Source organism: Pseudophryne corroboree (assembly GCF_028390025.1).
Source record: "Pseudophryne corroboree isolate aPseCor3 chromosome 3 unlocalized genomic scaffold, aPseCor3.hap2 SUPER_3_unloc_9, whole genome shotgun sequence".
Classification (NCBI taxonomy): Eukaryota; Metazoa; Chordata; class Amphibia; order Anura; family Myobatrachidae; genus Pseudophryne; species Pseudophryne corroboree.
In genome coordinates, this window is record NW_026967585.1 from 542,779 (window position 1) to 557,153 (window position 14,375).

The window sequence follows — 14,375 nt, forward strand, 5'->3', positions numbered from 1 at the left end:
GGGGCAGGACACAGTTATATACACACGCGCGGGGGCAGGACACAGTTATATACACACGCGCGGGGGCAGGACACAGTTATATACACACGCGCGGGGGCAGGACACAGTTATATACACACGCGCGGGGGCAGGACACAGTTATATACACACGCGCGGGGGCAGGACACAGTTATATACACACGCGCGGGGGCAGGACACAGTTATATACACACGCGCGGGGGCAGGACACAGTTATATACACACGCGCGCGCGGGGGCAGGACACAGTTATATACACACGCGCGCGCGGGGGCAGGACACAGTTATATACACACGCGCGCGCGGGGGCAGGACACAGTTATATACACACGCGCGCGCGGGGGCAGGACACAGTTATATACACGCGCGCGCGGGGGCAGGACACAGTTATATACACGCGCGCGAGCGGGGGCAGGACACAGTTATATACACACGCGCGCGCGGGGGCAGGACACAGTTATATACACACGCGCGGGAGCAGGACACAGTTATATACACACGCGGGGGCAGGACACAGTTATATACACACGCGCGCGGGGGCAGGACACAGTTATATACACACGCGCGCGCGGGGGCAGGACACAGTTATATACACACGCGCGCGCGGGGGCAGGACACAGTTATATACACACGCGCGGGGGCAGGACACAGTTATATACACACGCGCGCGCGGGGGCAGGACACAGTTATATACACACGCGGGGGCAGGACACAGTTATATACACACGCGCGCGCGGGGGCAGGACACAGTTATATACACACGCGCGCGCGGGGGCAGGACACAGTTATATACACACGCGGGGGCAGGACACAGTTATATACACACGCGCGGGGGCAGGACACAGTTATATACACACGCGCGCGCGGGGGCAGGACAGTTATATACACACGCGCGCGCGGGGGCAGGACACAGTTATATACACACGCGCGCGCGGGGGCAGGACACAGTTATATACGCGCGCGCGGGGGCAAGACACAGTTATATACACGCGCGCGGGCAGGACACAGTTATATACACACGCGCGCGCGGGGGCAGGACACAGTTATATACACACGCGCGCGCGGGGGCAGGACACAGTTATATACACACGCGCGCGCGGGGGCAGGACACAGTTATATACACACGCGCGGGGGCAGGACACAGTTATATACACACGCGCGCGCGGGGGCAGGACACAGTTATATACACACGCGCGCGCGGGGGCAGGACACAGTTATATACACACGCGCGCGGGGGCAGGACACAGTTATATACACACGCGGGGGCAGGACACAGTTATATACACACGCGCGCGCGGGGGCAGGACACAGTTATATACACACGCGCGCGCAGGGGCAGGACACAGTTATATACACACGCGCGCGGGGGCAGGACACAGTTATATACACACGCGCGCGGGGGCAGGACACAGTTATATACACACGCGCGCGCGGGGGCAGGACACAGTTATATACACACGCGGGGGCAGGACACAGTTATATACACACGCGGGGGCAGGACACAGTTATATACACACGCGGGGGCAGGACACAGTTATATACACACGCGCGCGCGGGGGCAGGACACAGTTATATACACACGCGCGCGCGGGGGCAGGACACAGTTATATACAAACGCGCGGGGGCAGGACACAGTTATATACACACGCACGCGCGCGCGGGGGCAGGACACAGTTATATACACACGCGGGGGCAGGACACAGTTATATACACACGCACGCGGGGGCAGGACACAGTTATATACACACGCACGCGGGGCAGGACACAGTTATATACACACGCACGGGCAGGAAACAGTTATATACACACGCACGGGGGGGCAGAACACAGTTATATACACACGCACGCGGGGGCAGAACACAGTTATATACACACGCACGCGGGGGCAGGACACAGTTATATACACACGCACGCGGGGGCAGGACACAGTTATATACACACGCACGCGGGGGCAGGACACAGTTATACACACACGCACGCGGGGGCAGGACACAGTTATATACATACACACGCAGGTCACAGTTATATACACATGCGGGGCAGGACACAGTTATATACACACGCACGCGGGGGCAGGACACAGTTATATACACACGCACGCGGGGGCAGGACACAGTTATATACACACGCACGCAGGGGCAGGACACAGTTATATACACACGCACGCGGGGGCAGGACACAGTTATATACACACGCACGCGGGGGCAGGACACAGTTATATACACACGCACGCGGGGGCAGGACACAGTTATATACACACGCACGCGGGGGCAGGACACAGTTATATACACACGCACGCGGGGGCAGGACACAGTTATATACACACGCACGCAGGTCACAGTTATATACACACGCGGGGGCAGGACACAGTTATATACACGCGGGGGCAGGACACAGTTATATACACACGCGGGGGCAGGACACAGTTATATACACACGCGGGGGCAGGACACAGTTATATACACACGCGGGGGCAGGACACAGTCATATACACACGCGGGCAGGACACAGTCATATACACACGCGGGCAGGACACAGTTATATACACACGCGGGGCAGGACACAGTCATATACACACGCGGGGGCAGGACACAGTTATATACACGGGGGCAGGACAGAGTTATATACACGCGGGCAGGAAACAGTTATATACACACGCGGGGGCAGGACACGGATATATAAACACGCGGGGGCAGGACACTGATATATACACACGCGGGGGCAGGACACTGATATATACACACGCGGGGGCAGGACACTGATATATACACACGCGGGCAGGACACAGTCATATACACACGCGGGGCAGGACACAGTTATATACACACGCGGGGCAGGACACAGTCATATACACACGCGGGGCAGGACACAGTCATATACACGGTGGCAGGAAACAGTTATATACACACACGGGGCAGGACACGGATATATAAACACGCGGGGGCAGGACACTGTTATATACACACGCGGGGGCAGGGCACTTATATACACACGCGAGGGCAGGACACTTATATACACACGCGAGGGCAGGACACTGTTACATACACACGCGAGGGCAGGACACTGTTACATACACACGCGGGGCAGGACACTGTTACATACACACGCGGGGCAGGACACTGTTACATACACATGCGAGGGCAGGACACTGTTACATACACACGCGAGGGCAGGACACTTACATACACACGCGGGGGCAGGACACTGTTACATACACACGCGGGGGCAGGACACTGTTACATACACACGCGGGGGCAGGACACTGTTACATACACACGCGGGGGCAGGACACTGTTACATACACACGCGGGGCAGGACACTGTTACATACACACGCGGGGCAGGACACTGTTACATACACACGCGGGGCAGGACACTGTTACATACACACGCGGGGGCAGGACACTGTTACATACACACGCGGGGGCAGGACACTGTTACATACACACGCGGGGGAAGGACACTGTTACATACACACGTGGGGGAAGGACACTGTTACATACACACGCGGGGGCAGGACACTGTTACATACACACGCGGGGCAGGACACTGTTACATACACACGCGGGGGCAGGACACTGTTACATACACACGCGGGGGCAGGACACTGTTACATACACACGCGGGGCAACACACGCGGGGGCAGGAACTGTTACATACACACGCAGGGGCAGGACACTGTTACATATACACGCGGGGGCAGGACACTGTTACATACACACGCGGGGCAGGACACTGTTACATACACACGCGGGGGCAGGACACTGTTACATACACACGCGGGGGTAGGACACAGTTATATATACACGCGGGGCAGGACACAGTTATATATACACGCGGGGCAGGACACAGTTATATATACACGCAGGGCAGGACACAGTTATACACACGCGGGGCAGGACACAGTTATACACACGCGGGGCAGGACACAGTTATACACACGCGGGGCAGGACACAGTTATACACACGCGGGGCAGGACACAGTTATACACACGCGGGGCAGGACACAGTTATATATACACGCGGGGCAGGACACAGTTATATATACACGCGGGGGCAGGACACAGTTATATATACACGCGGGGGCAAGACACAGTTATATATACACGCGGGGCAGGACAGGACACTGTTATATACACACGCGGGGGCAGGACACTGTTATATACACATGCGGGGCAGGACACTGTTATATATACACGCGGGGCAGGACACAGTTATACACACGCGGGGCAGGACACAGTTATACACACGCGGGGCAGGGCACAGTTATACACACGCGGGGCAGGACACAGTTATACACACGCGGGGCAGGACACAGTTATACACACGCAGGGGCAGGACACTGTTATATACACACGCGGGGCAGGACACTGTTATATACACACGCGGGGGCAGGCCACTGTTATATACACACGCGGGGGCAGGCCACTGTTATATACACACGCGGGGGCAGGCCACTGTTATATACACATGCGGGGGCAGGCCACTGTTATATACACACGCGGGGGCAGGCCACTGTTATATACACACGCGGGGGCAGGCCACTGTTATATACACACGCGGGGGCAGGCCACTGTTATATACACACGCGGGGGCAGGCCACTGTTATATACACACGCGGGGGCAGGACACTGTTATATACACACGCGGGGGCAGGACACTGTTATATACACACGCGGGGGCAGGACACTGTTATATACACACGCGGGGGCAGGACACTGTTATATACACACGCGGGGGCAGGACACTGTTATATACACACGCGGGGGCAGGACACTGTTATATACACACGCGGGGGCAGGACACTGTTATATACACACGCGGGGGCAGGACACTGTTATATACACACGCGGGGCAGGACACTGTTATATACACACGCGGGGCAGGACACTGTTATATACACACGCGGGGCAGGACACTGTTATATACACACGCGGGGGAGGACACTGTTATATACACACGCGGGGGAGGACACAGTTATATACACACGCGGGGCAGGACACAGTTATATACACACGCGGGGGCAGGACACAGTTATATACACACGCACGGGCAGGAAACAGTTATATACACACGCACGGGGGGGCAGAACACAGTTATATACACACGCACGCGGGGGCAGAACACAGTTATATACACACGCACGCGGGGGCAGGACACAGTTATATACACACGCACGCGGGGGCAGGACACAGTTATATACACACGCACGCGGGGGCAGGACACAGTTATACACACACGCACGCGGGGGCAGGACACAGTTATATACATACACACGCAGGTCACAGTTATATACACATGCGGGGCAGGACACAGTTATATACACACGCACGCGGGGGCAGGACACAGTTATATACACACGCACGCGGGGGCAGGACACAGTTATATACACACGCACGCAGGGGCAGGACACAGTTATATACACACGCACGCGGGGGCAGGACACAGTTATATACACACGCACGCGGGGGCAGGACACAGTTATATACACACGCACGCGGGGGCAGGACACAGTTATATACACACGCACGCGGGGGCAGGACACAGTTATATACACACGCACGCGGGGGCAGGACACAGTTATATACACACGCACGCAGGTCACAGTTATATACACACGCGGGGGCAGGACACAGTTATATACACGCGGGGGCAGGACACAGTTATATACACACGCGGGGGCAGGACACAGTTATATACACACGCGGGGGCAGGACACAGTTATATACACACGCGGGGGCAGGACACAGTCATATACACACGCGGGCAGGACACAGTCATATACACACGCGGGCAGGACACAGTTATATACACACGCGGGGCAGGACACAGTCATATACACACGCGGGGGCAGGACACAGTTATATACACGGGGGCAGGACAGAGTTATATACACGCGGGCAGGAAACAGTTATATACACACGCGGGGGCAGGACACGGATATATAAACACGCGGGGGCAGGACACTGATATATACACACGCGGGGGCAGGACACTGATATATACACACGCGGGGGCAGGACACTGATATATACACACGCGGGCAGGACACAGTCATATACACACGCGGGGCAGGACACAGTTATATACACACGCGGGGCAGGACACAGTCATATACACACGCGGGGCAGGACACAGTCATATACACGGTGGCAGGAAACAGTTATATACACACACGGGGCAGGACACGGATATATAAACACGCGGGGGCAGGACACTGTTATATACACACGCGGGGGCAGGGCACTTATATACACACGCGAGGGCAGGACACTTATATACACACGCGAGGGCAGGACACTGTTACATACACACGCGAGGGCAGGACACTGTTACATACACACGCGGGGCAGGACACTGTTACATACACACGCGGGGCAGGACACTGTTACATACACATGCGAGGGCAGGACACTGTTACATACACACGCGAGGGCAGGACACTTACATACACACGCGGGGGCAGGACACTGTTACATACACACGCGGGGGCAGGACACTGTTACATACACACGCGGGGGCAGGACACTGTTACATACACACGCGGGGGCAGGACACTGTTACATACACACGCGGGGCAGGACACTGTTACATACACACGCGGGGCAGGACACTGTTACATACACACGCGGGGCAGGACACTGTTACATACACACGCGGGGGCAGGACACTGTTACATACACACGCGGGGGCAGGACACTGTTACATACACACGCGGGGGAAGGACACTGTTACATACACACGTGGGGGAAGGACACTGTTACATACACACGCGGGGGCAGGACACTGTTACATACACACGCGGGGGCAGGACACTGTTACATACACACGCGGGGGCAACACACGCGGGGGCAGGAACTGTTACATACACACGCAGGGGCAGGACACTGTTACATATACACGCGGGGGCAGGACACTGTTACATACACACGCGGGGCAGGACACTGTTACATACACACGCGGGGGCAGGACACTGTTACATACACACGCGGGGGTAGGACACTGTTACATACACACGCGGGGCAGGACACAGTTATATATACACGCGGGGCAGGACACAGTTATATATACACGCGGGGCAGGACACAGTTATACACACGCGGGGCAGGACACAGTTATACACACGCGGGGCAGGACACAGTTATACACACGCGGGGCAGGACACAGTTATACACACGCGGGGCAGGACACAGTTATACACACGCGGGGCAGGACACAGTTATATATACACGCGGGGCAGGACACAGTTATATATACACGCGGGGGCAGGACACAGTTATATATACACGCGGGGGCAAGACACAGTTATATATACACGCGGGGCAGGACAGGACACTGTTATATACACACGCGGGGGCAGGACACTGTTATATACACATGCGGGGCAGGACACTGTTATATATACACGCGGGGCAGGACACAGTTATACACACGCGGGGCAGGACACAGTTATACACACGCGGGGCAGGGCACAGTTATACACACGCGGGGCAGGACACAGTTATACACACGCGGGGCAGGACACAGTTATACACACGCAGGGGCAGGACACTGTTATATACACACGCGGGGCAGGACACTGTTATATACACACGCGGGGGCAGGCCACTGTTATATACACACGCGGGGGCAGGCCACTGTTATATACACACGCGGGGGCAGGCCACTGTTATATACACACGCGGGGGCAGGCCACTGTTATATACACACGCGGGGGCAGGCCACTGTTATATACACACGCGGGGGCAGGCCACTGTTATATACACACGCGGGGGCAGGCCACTGTTATATACACACGCGGGGGCAGGCCACTGTTATATACACACGCGGGGGCAGGCCACTGTTATATACACACGCGGGGGCAGGCCACTGTTATATACACACGCGGGGGCAGGACACTGTTATATACACACGCGGGGGCAGGACACTGTTATATACACACGCGGGGGCAGGACACTGTTATATACACACGCGGGGGCAGGACACTGTTATATACACACGCGGGGGCAGGACACTGTTATATACACACGCGGGGCAGGACACTGTTATATACACACGCGGGGCAGGACACTGTTATATACACACGCGGGGGAGGACACTGTTATATACACACGCGGGGGAGGACACAGTTATATACACACGCGGGGCAGGACACAGTTATATACACACGCGGGGGCAGGACACAGTTATATACACACGCGGGGGCAGGACACAGTTATATACACACGCGGGGGCAGGACACAGTTATATACACACGCGGGGCAGGACACAGTTATATACACACGCGGGGGCAGGACACAGTTATATACACACGCGGGGCAGGACACAGTTATATATACACACGCGGGGCAGGACACAGTTATATACACACACGGGGCAGGACACTGTTATATACACACGCGGGGGAGGACACAGTTATATATACACGCGGGGCAGGACACAGTTATATACACACGCGGGGGCAGGACACAGTTATATACACACGCGGGGGCAGGACAAAGCTTATGTATAGGCCGGGGTCAGTCACTATGTGAATTGCGATGGCATGGCGGGGCAGCACCACACATGCCGGGCGGTCTCGCCCTGTTCTGGGTGGCCCCCTGCGTGCCATTCTGGTGGTCGCAGATTTTGGTAAAATAGTAAAATCTGCGACAAACTCTGAATAATCTCCTCACCCTGCAGAACAGCGCTCCATCACTATCATCATCTCACTGTCACGTCACAGCGACACAATGTAACACCCCAATTACTCTATTCATCCGCAGCTTCTCACCCGTGTCTGATGGGCGGTGCCAGTAATAACATTAAAAAAATAAAAAATATAAAAAAAGCCCAAAAACAAGCAACCACCAAAGAGAAATAATATAAATGTATATATATAGATATAGAAATATATAAATATAAATAAAGCAACTTGGGGGAAAAACTATGCTACTGACCTGTATACTGGAGGGGAGCGCATGGGATTATGGGTAGGCACAGCCGCAGTCACTAAGCAACCAGTAGCTCTCCCGCTCATAGGCCGTAGTATCCCGTCACTCATCTTCTAGCCCCGCCCACTCCTTATTTCATACACCAAGGAGTCCATCATACAGCCCCGCCCACTCTACTCGCCATTGGTCGGACTGTCCCGTCACTCATCGTGACATGTGTAGGAGGGAGAGGGGGCGGGGCTGCGAGCAATGGGCGGGAGAAAGGTTACTGAGTGACTGGACCCTGCGACCAATAGCTAGAGATAGAGGCGGGGCTGGCTGAGTGACGGGTCGCTACAGCCTATGAGACAGTGGGCGGGGCTGGTGGCTGATCCCATGCTCTATACGGTGACCCGGAGACAGTGCCCCTTCCCTTCCTGTACACAGAGCTCCGCCCCCGGTCTCCTCCAGGTAATGGCCGCCGCCCCCTCTCCTGCCGGGCAGGGTGTATGTGCTGCAGTGTGTGGTGCATGGAGAGTATATTACCCGTGTCATACATACACACACACAGCGCTGCTCACACTGATCTCACTGCTCATACATGGTGTTACACATAGGGGGCGCTATACACACATAGGGGGCGCTATACACACATAGGGGCACTATACACACATGTGGGGCGGTATACACACATAGGGAGCGCTATACACACATGGGGGGCGGTATACACATGGGGGGCGGTATACACTCATAGGGGGTGCTATACACACATAGGGGGGCGGTATACACATGGGGGGTGGTATACACTCATAGGGGGTGCTATACACACATAGGGGGGCGGTATACACACATAGGGGGTGCTATACACACATAGGGGGCGGTATACACACATAGGGGCACTATACACATGTGGGGCGCTATACACACATAGGGGGCGCTATACACACGGGGGCGGTATACACACATGGGGGGCGCTATACACACATAGGGGCACTATACACACAGGGGGGCGCTATACACACATGGGGGGCGGTATACACACATAGGGAGCGCTATACACACATGGGGGGCGCTATACACACATGGGGGGCGCTATACACACATGGGGGGCGCTATACACATGGGGGGCGGTATACACTCATAGGGGGTGCTATACACACATAGGGGGACGGTATACACACATAAGGGGCGCTATACACACATAGGGAGCGGTATATACACATAGGGAGCGCTATGCACACATAGGGGGCACTATACACACATAGGGGGCGCTATACACACATAGGGGGTGCTATACACACAGGGGGGCGGTATACACACATGGGGGGCGCTATACACACATAGGGGCACTATACACACAGGGGGGCGCTATACACACATGGGGGGCGGTATACACACATAGGGGGCGCTATATACACATAGGGGGCGCTATATACACATAGGGGGCGCTATATACACATAGGGGGCACTATACACACATAGGGGACACTATACACACATAGGGGACGGTATACACACATAGGGTGTCGCTATATACACATGGGGGCGCTATACACACATGGGGGGCGGTATACACACATAGGGGCACTATACACACATAGGGGGTGCTGTACACACATAGGGGGCGGTATACACACATAGGGGGCGGTATACACACATAGGGGGCGCTATACACACATAAGGGGCGCTATACACACATAGGGGGGGCTATACACACATAGGGGGGCGCTATATACACATAAGGGGTGCTGTTCACACAAGGGCGGTATACACACATAGGGGGCGCTATACACACATAGGGGGGTGCTGTACACACATGGGGGGCGGTATACACACATAGGGGGCGCTATACACACATAGGGGCACCATACACACATAGGGGGCGCTATACACACATGGGGGGGCGGTATACACACATGGGGGGGCGGTATACACACATGGGGGGGCGGTATACACACATGGGGGGGCGGTATACACACATAGGGGGCGGTATACACACATAGGGGGCGGTATACACACATAGGGGGCGCTATACACACATAGGGGGCGCTATACACACAGGGGGCGCTATACACACATAGGGGGCGCTGTACACACATAGGGGGTGCTGTACACACATAGGGGGGCGGTATACACTTATAGGGGGAGCTATACACACATAGGGGGGCGGTATACACACATAGGGGCACTATACACACATGGGGGGCGCTATACACACATGGGGGGCGCTATACACACATGGGGGGCGGTATACACACATGGGGGGCGGTATACACACATGGGGGGCGGTATACACACATAGGGGCACTATACACACATGGGGGGCGGTATACACACATAGGGGGGCGGTATACACTCATAGGGGGTGCTATACACACATAGGGGGGCGGTATACACACATAGGGGGCGCTATACACACATAGGGAGCGGTATATACACATAGGGGGCACTATACTCACATAGGGAGCGCTATACTCACATAGGGAGCGCTATACTCACATAGGGAGCGCTATACACACATAGGGGGCGCTATACACACAGGGGGGCGGTATACACACATGGGGGGCGGTATACACACATGGGGGGCGGTATACACACGTGGGGGGAGGTATACACACGTGGGGGGCGCTATACACACATTGGGGGCGCTATACACACATAGGGGGGCGCTATATACACATAGGGGGCACTATACACACATAGGGGACGGTATACACACATAGGGGGTCGCTATATACACATAGGGGGCGGTATACACACATAGGGGCACTATACACACATAGGGGGTGCTGTATACACATAGGGGCGGTATACAGACATAGGGGGCGCTATACACACATAGGGGGCGCTATACACACATAGGGGGCGCTATATATACATAGGGGGTGCTATACACACATAGGGGATGGTATACACACATAGGGAGCGCTATACACACATCAGGGGCGGTATACACACATAGGGGGTGCTATACACACATGGGGGGCGGTATACACACATGGGGGGCGGTATACACACATGGGGGGCGGTATACACACATAGGGGGCGCTATACACACATAGGGGCACTATACACACATAGGGGGCGCTATATACACATAGGGGGCACTATACACACAGGGGACACTATACACACATAGGGGACGGTATACACACATAGGGGGTCGCTATATACACATAGGGGGCGCTATACACACATGGGGGGCGGTATACACACATAGGGGCACTATACACACATAGGGGGTGCTGTACACACATAGGGGCGGTATACACACATAGGGGGCGCTATACACACATAGGGGGCGCTATACACACACATAGGGGGCGCTATACACACATAGGGGGCGGTATACACACATAGGGGACGGTATACACAAATAGGGATCGCTATACACACATGGGGGGCGGTATACACACATAGGGGCACTATACACACATGGGGGGCGCTATACACACATGGGGGGTGCTATACACACATGGGGGGCGCTATACACACATGGGGGCGCTATACACACATGGGGGGCGCTATACACTCATGGGGGGCGCTATACACACATGGGGGGCGCTATACACACATGGGGGGCGCTATACACACATGGGGGCGCTATACACACATGGGGGGTGCTATACACACATGGGGGGCGCTATACACACATGGGGGGCGGTATACACACATGGGGGGCGGTATACACACATGGGGGGCGGTATACACACATAGGGGGCGCTATACACACATAGGGGCACTATACACACATAGGGGGCGCTATACACACATGGGGGGTGCTGTACACACATGGGGGGCGGTATACACACATAGGGGGCGCTATACACACATAGGGGGCGCTATACACACATAGGGGGCGCTATATACACATGGGGGGGCGGTATACACACATGGGGGGGCGGTATACACACATGGGGGGGCGCTATACACACATAGGGGGCGCTATACACACATAGGGGGCGCTATACACACATAGGGGGCGGTATGCACACATAGGGGGCGGTATGCACACATAGGGGGCGGTATGCACACATAGGGGGCGCTATACACACATAGGGGGCGCTATACACACATAGGGGGCGCTATACACACATAGGGGGCGCTATACACACATAGGGGCGCTGTACACACATCGGGGGGCGGTATACACTCATAGGGGGTGCTATACACACATAGGGGGGCGGTATACACACATAGGGGCACTATACACACATGTGGGGCGCTATACACACATGGGGGGCGGCATACACACATGGGGGGCGGCATACACACATGGGGGGCGGTATACACACATAGGGGGGCGGTATACACTCATAGGGGGTGCTATACACACATAGGGGGGCGGTATACACACATATGGGGTGCTATACACACATAGGGAGCGGTATATACAGATAGGGGGCACTATACTCACATAGGGAGCGCTATACTCACATAGGGGGCGCTATACACACATAGGGGGCGCTATACACACGGGGGCGGTATACACACAAGGGGGGCGGTATACACACATGGGGGGCGGTATACACACATGGGGGGCGGTATACACACATGGGGGGCGGTATACACACATAGGGGGTCGCTATATACACATAGGGGGCGGTATACACACATAGGGGCACTATACACACATAGGGGCACTATACACACATAGGGGGCGCTATACACACATAGGGGGCGCTATACACACATAGGGAGCGCTATACACACATGGGGGGCGGTATACACACATAGGGGCACTATACACACATGGGGGGCGCTATACACACATGGGGGGCGCTATACACACATGGGAGGCGCTATACACACATGGGGGGCGCTATACACACATGGGGGGCGCTATACACACATGGGGGGCGCTATACACACATGGGGGGCGCTATACACACATGGGGGGCGCTATACACACATGGGGGGCGCTATACACACATGGGGGGCGGTATACACACATGGGGGGCGCTATACACACATGGGGGGCGCTATACACACATGGGGGGCGCTATACACACATGGGGGGCGCTATACACATGGGGGGCGCTGTACACACATGGGGGGCGGTATACACACATAGGGGGCGCTATACACACATAGGGGCACCATACACACATAGGGGGCGCTATACACACATGGGGGGGCGGTATACACACATGGGGGGGTGGTATACACACATAGGGGGCGCTATACACACATAGGGGGCGCTATACACACATAGGGGGCGCTATGCACACATAGGGGGCGCTATGCACACATAGGGGGCGCTATACACACATAGGGGGCGCTATACACACATAGGGGGCGCTGTACACACATAGGGGGCGCTGTACACACATAGGGGGGCGGTATACACTCATAGGGGGTGCTATACACACATAGGGGGTGCTATACACACATAGGGGGCGGTATACACACATAGGGGGCGGTATACACACATGGGGGGCGCTATA

At 55.7% G+C, this 14,375-nt stretch overlaps 1 protein-coding gene and 1 pseudogene across 1 annotated transcript in view; one reads left to right on the forward strand and one right to left on the reverse strand.

Annotated features, from left to right (window-relative positions):
* Window positions 1–14,375, reverse strand: part of LOC134984880 (zinc finger protein 850-like) — a 213,417-nt pseudogene that overhangs the window by 22,445 nt on the left and 176,597 nt on the right.
* Window positions 9,252–14,375, forward strand: part of LOC134984881 (zinc finger protein 432-like) — a 55,015-nt gene continuing 49,891 nt past the window's right edge. The window contains exon 1 of the mRNA XM_063950358.1: window positions 9,252–9,399. Coding sequence (XP_063806428.1) covers window positions 9,292–9,399 — 108 coding nt within the window. The 5' untranslated portion in view covers window positions 9,252–9,291. The remainder of the gene's footprint in view (window positions 9,400–14,375) is intronic.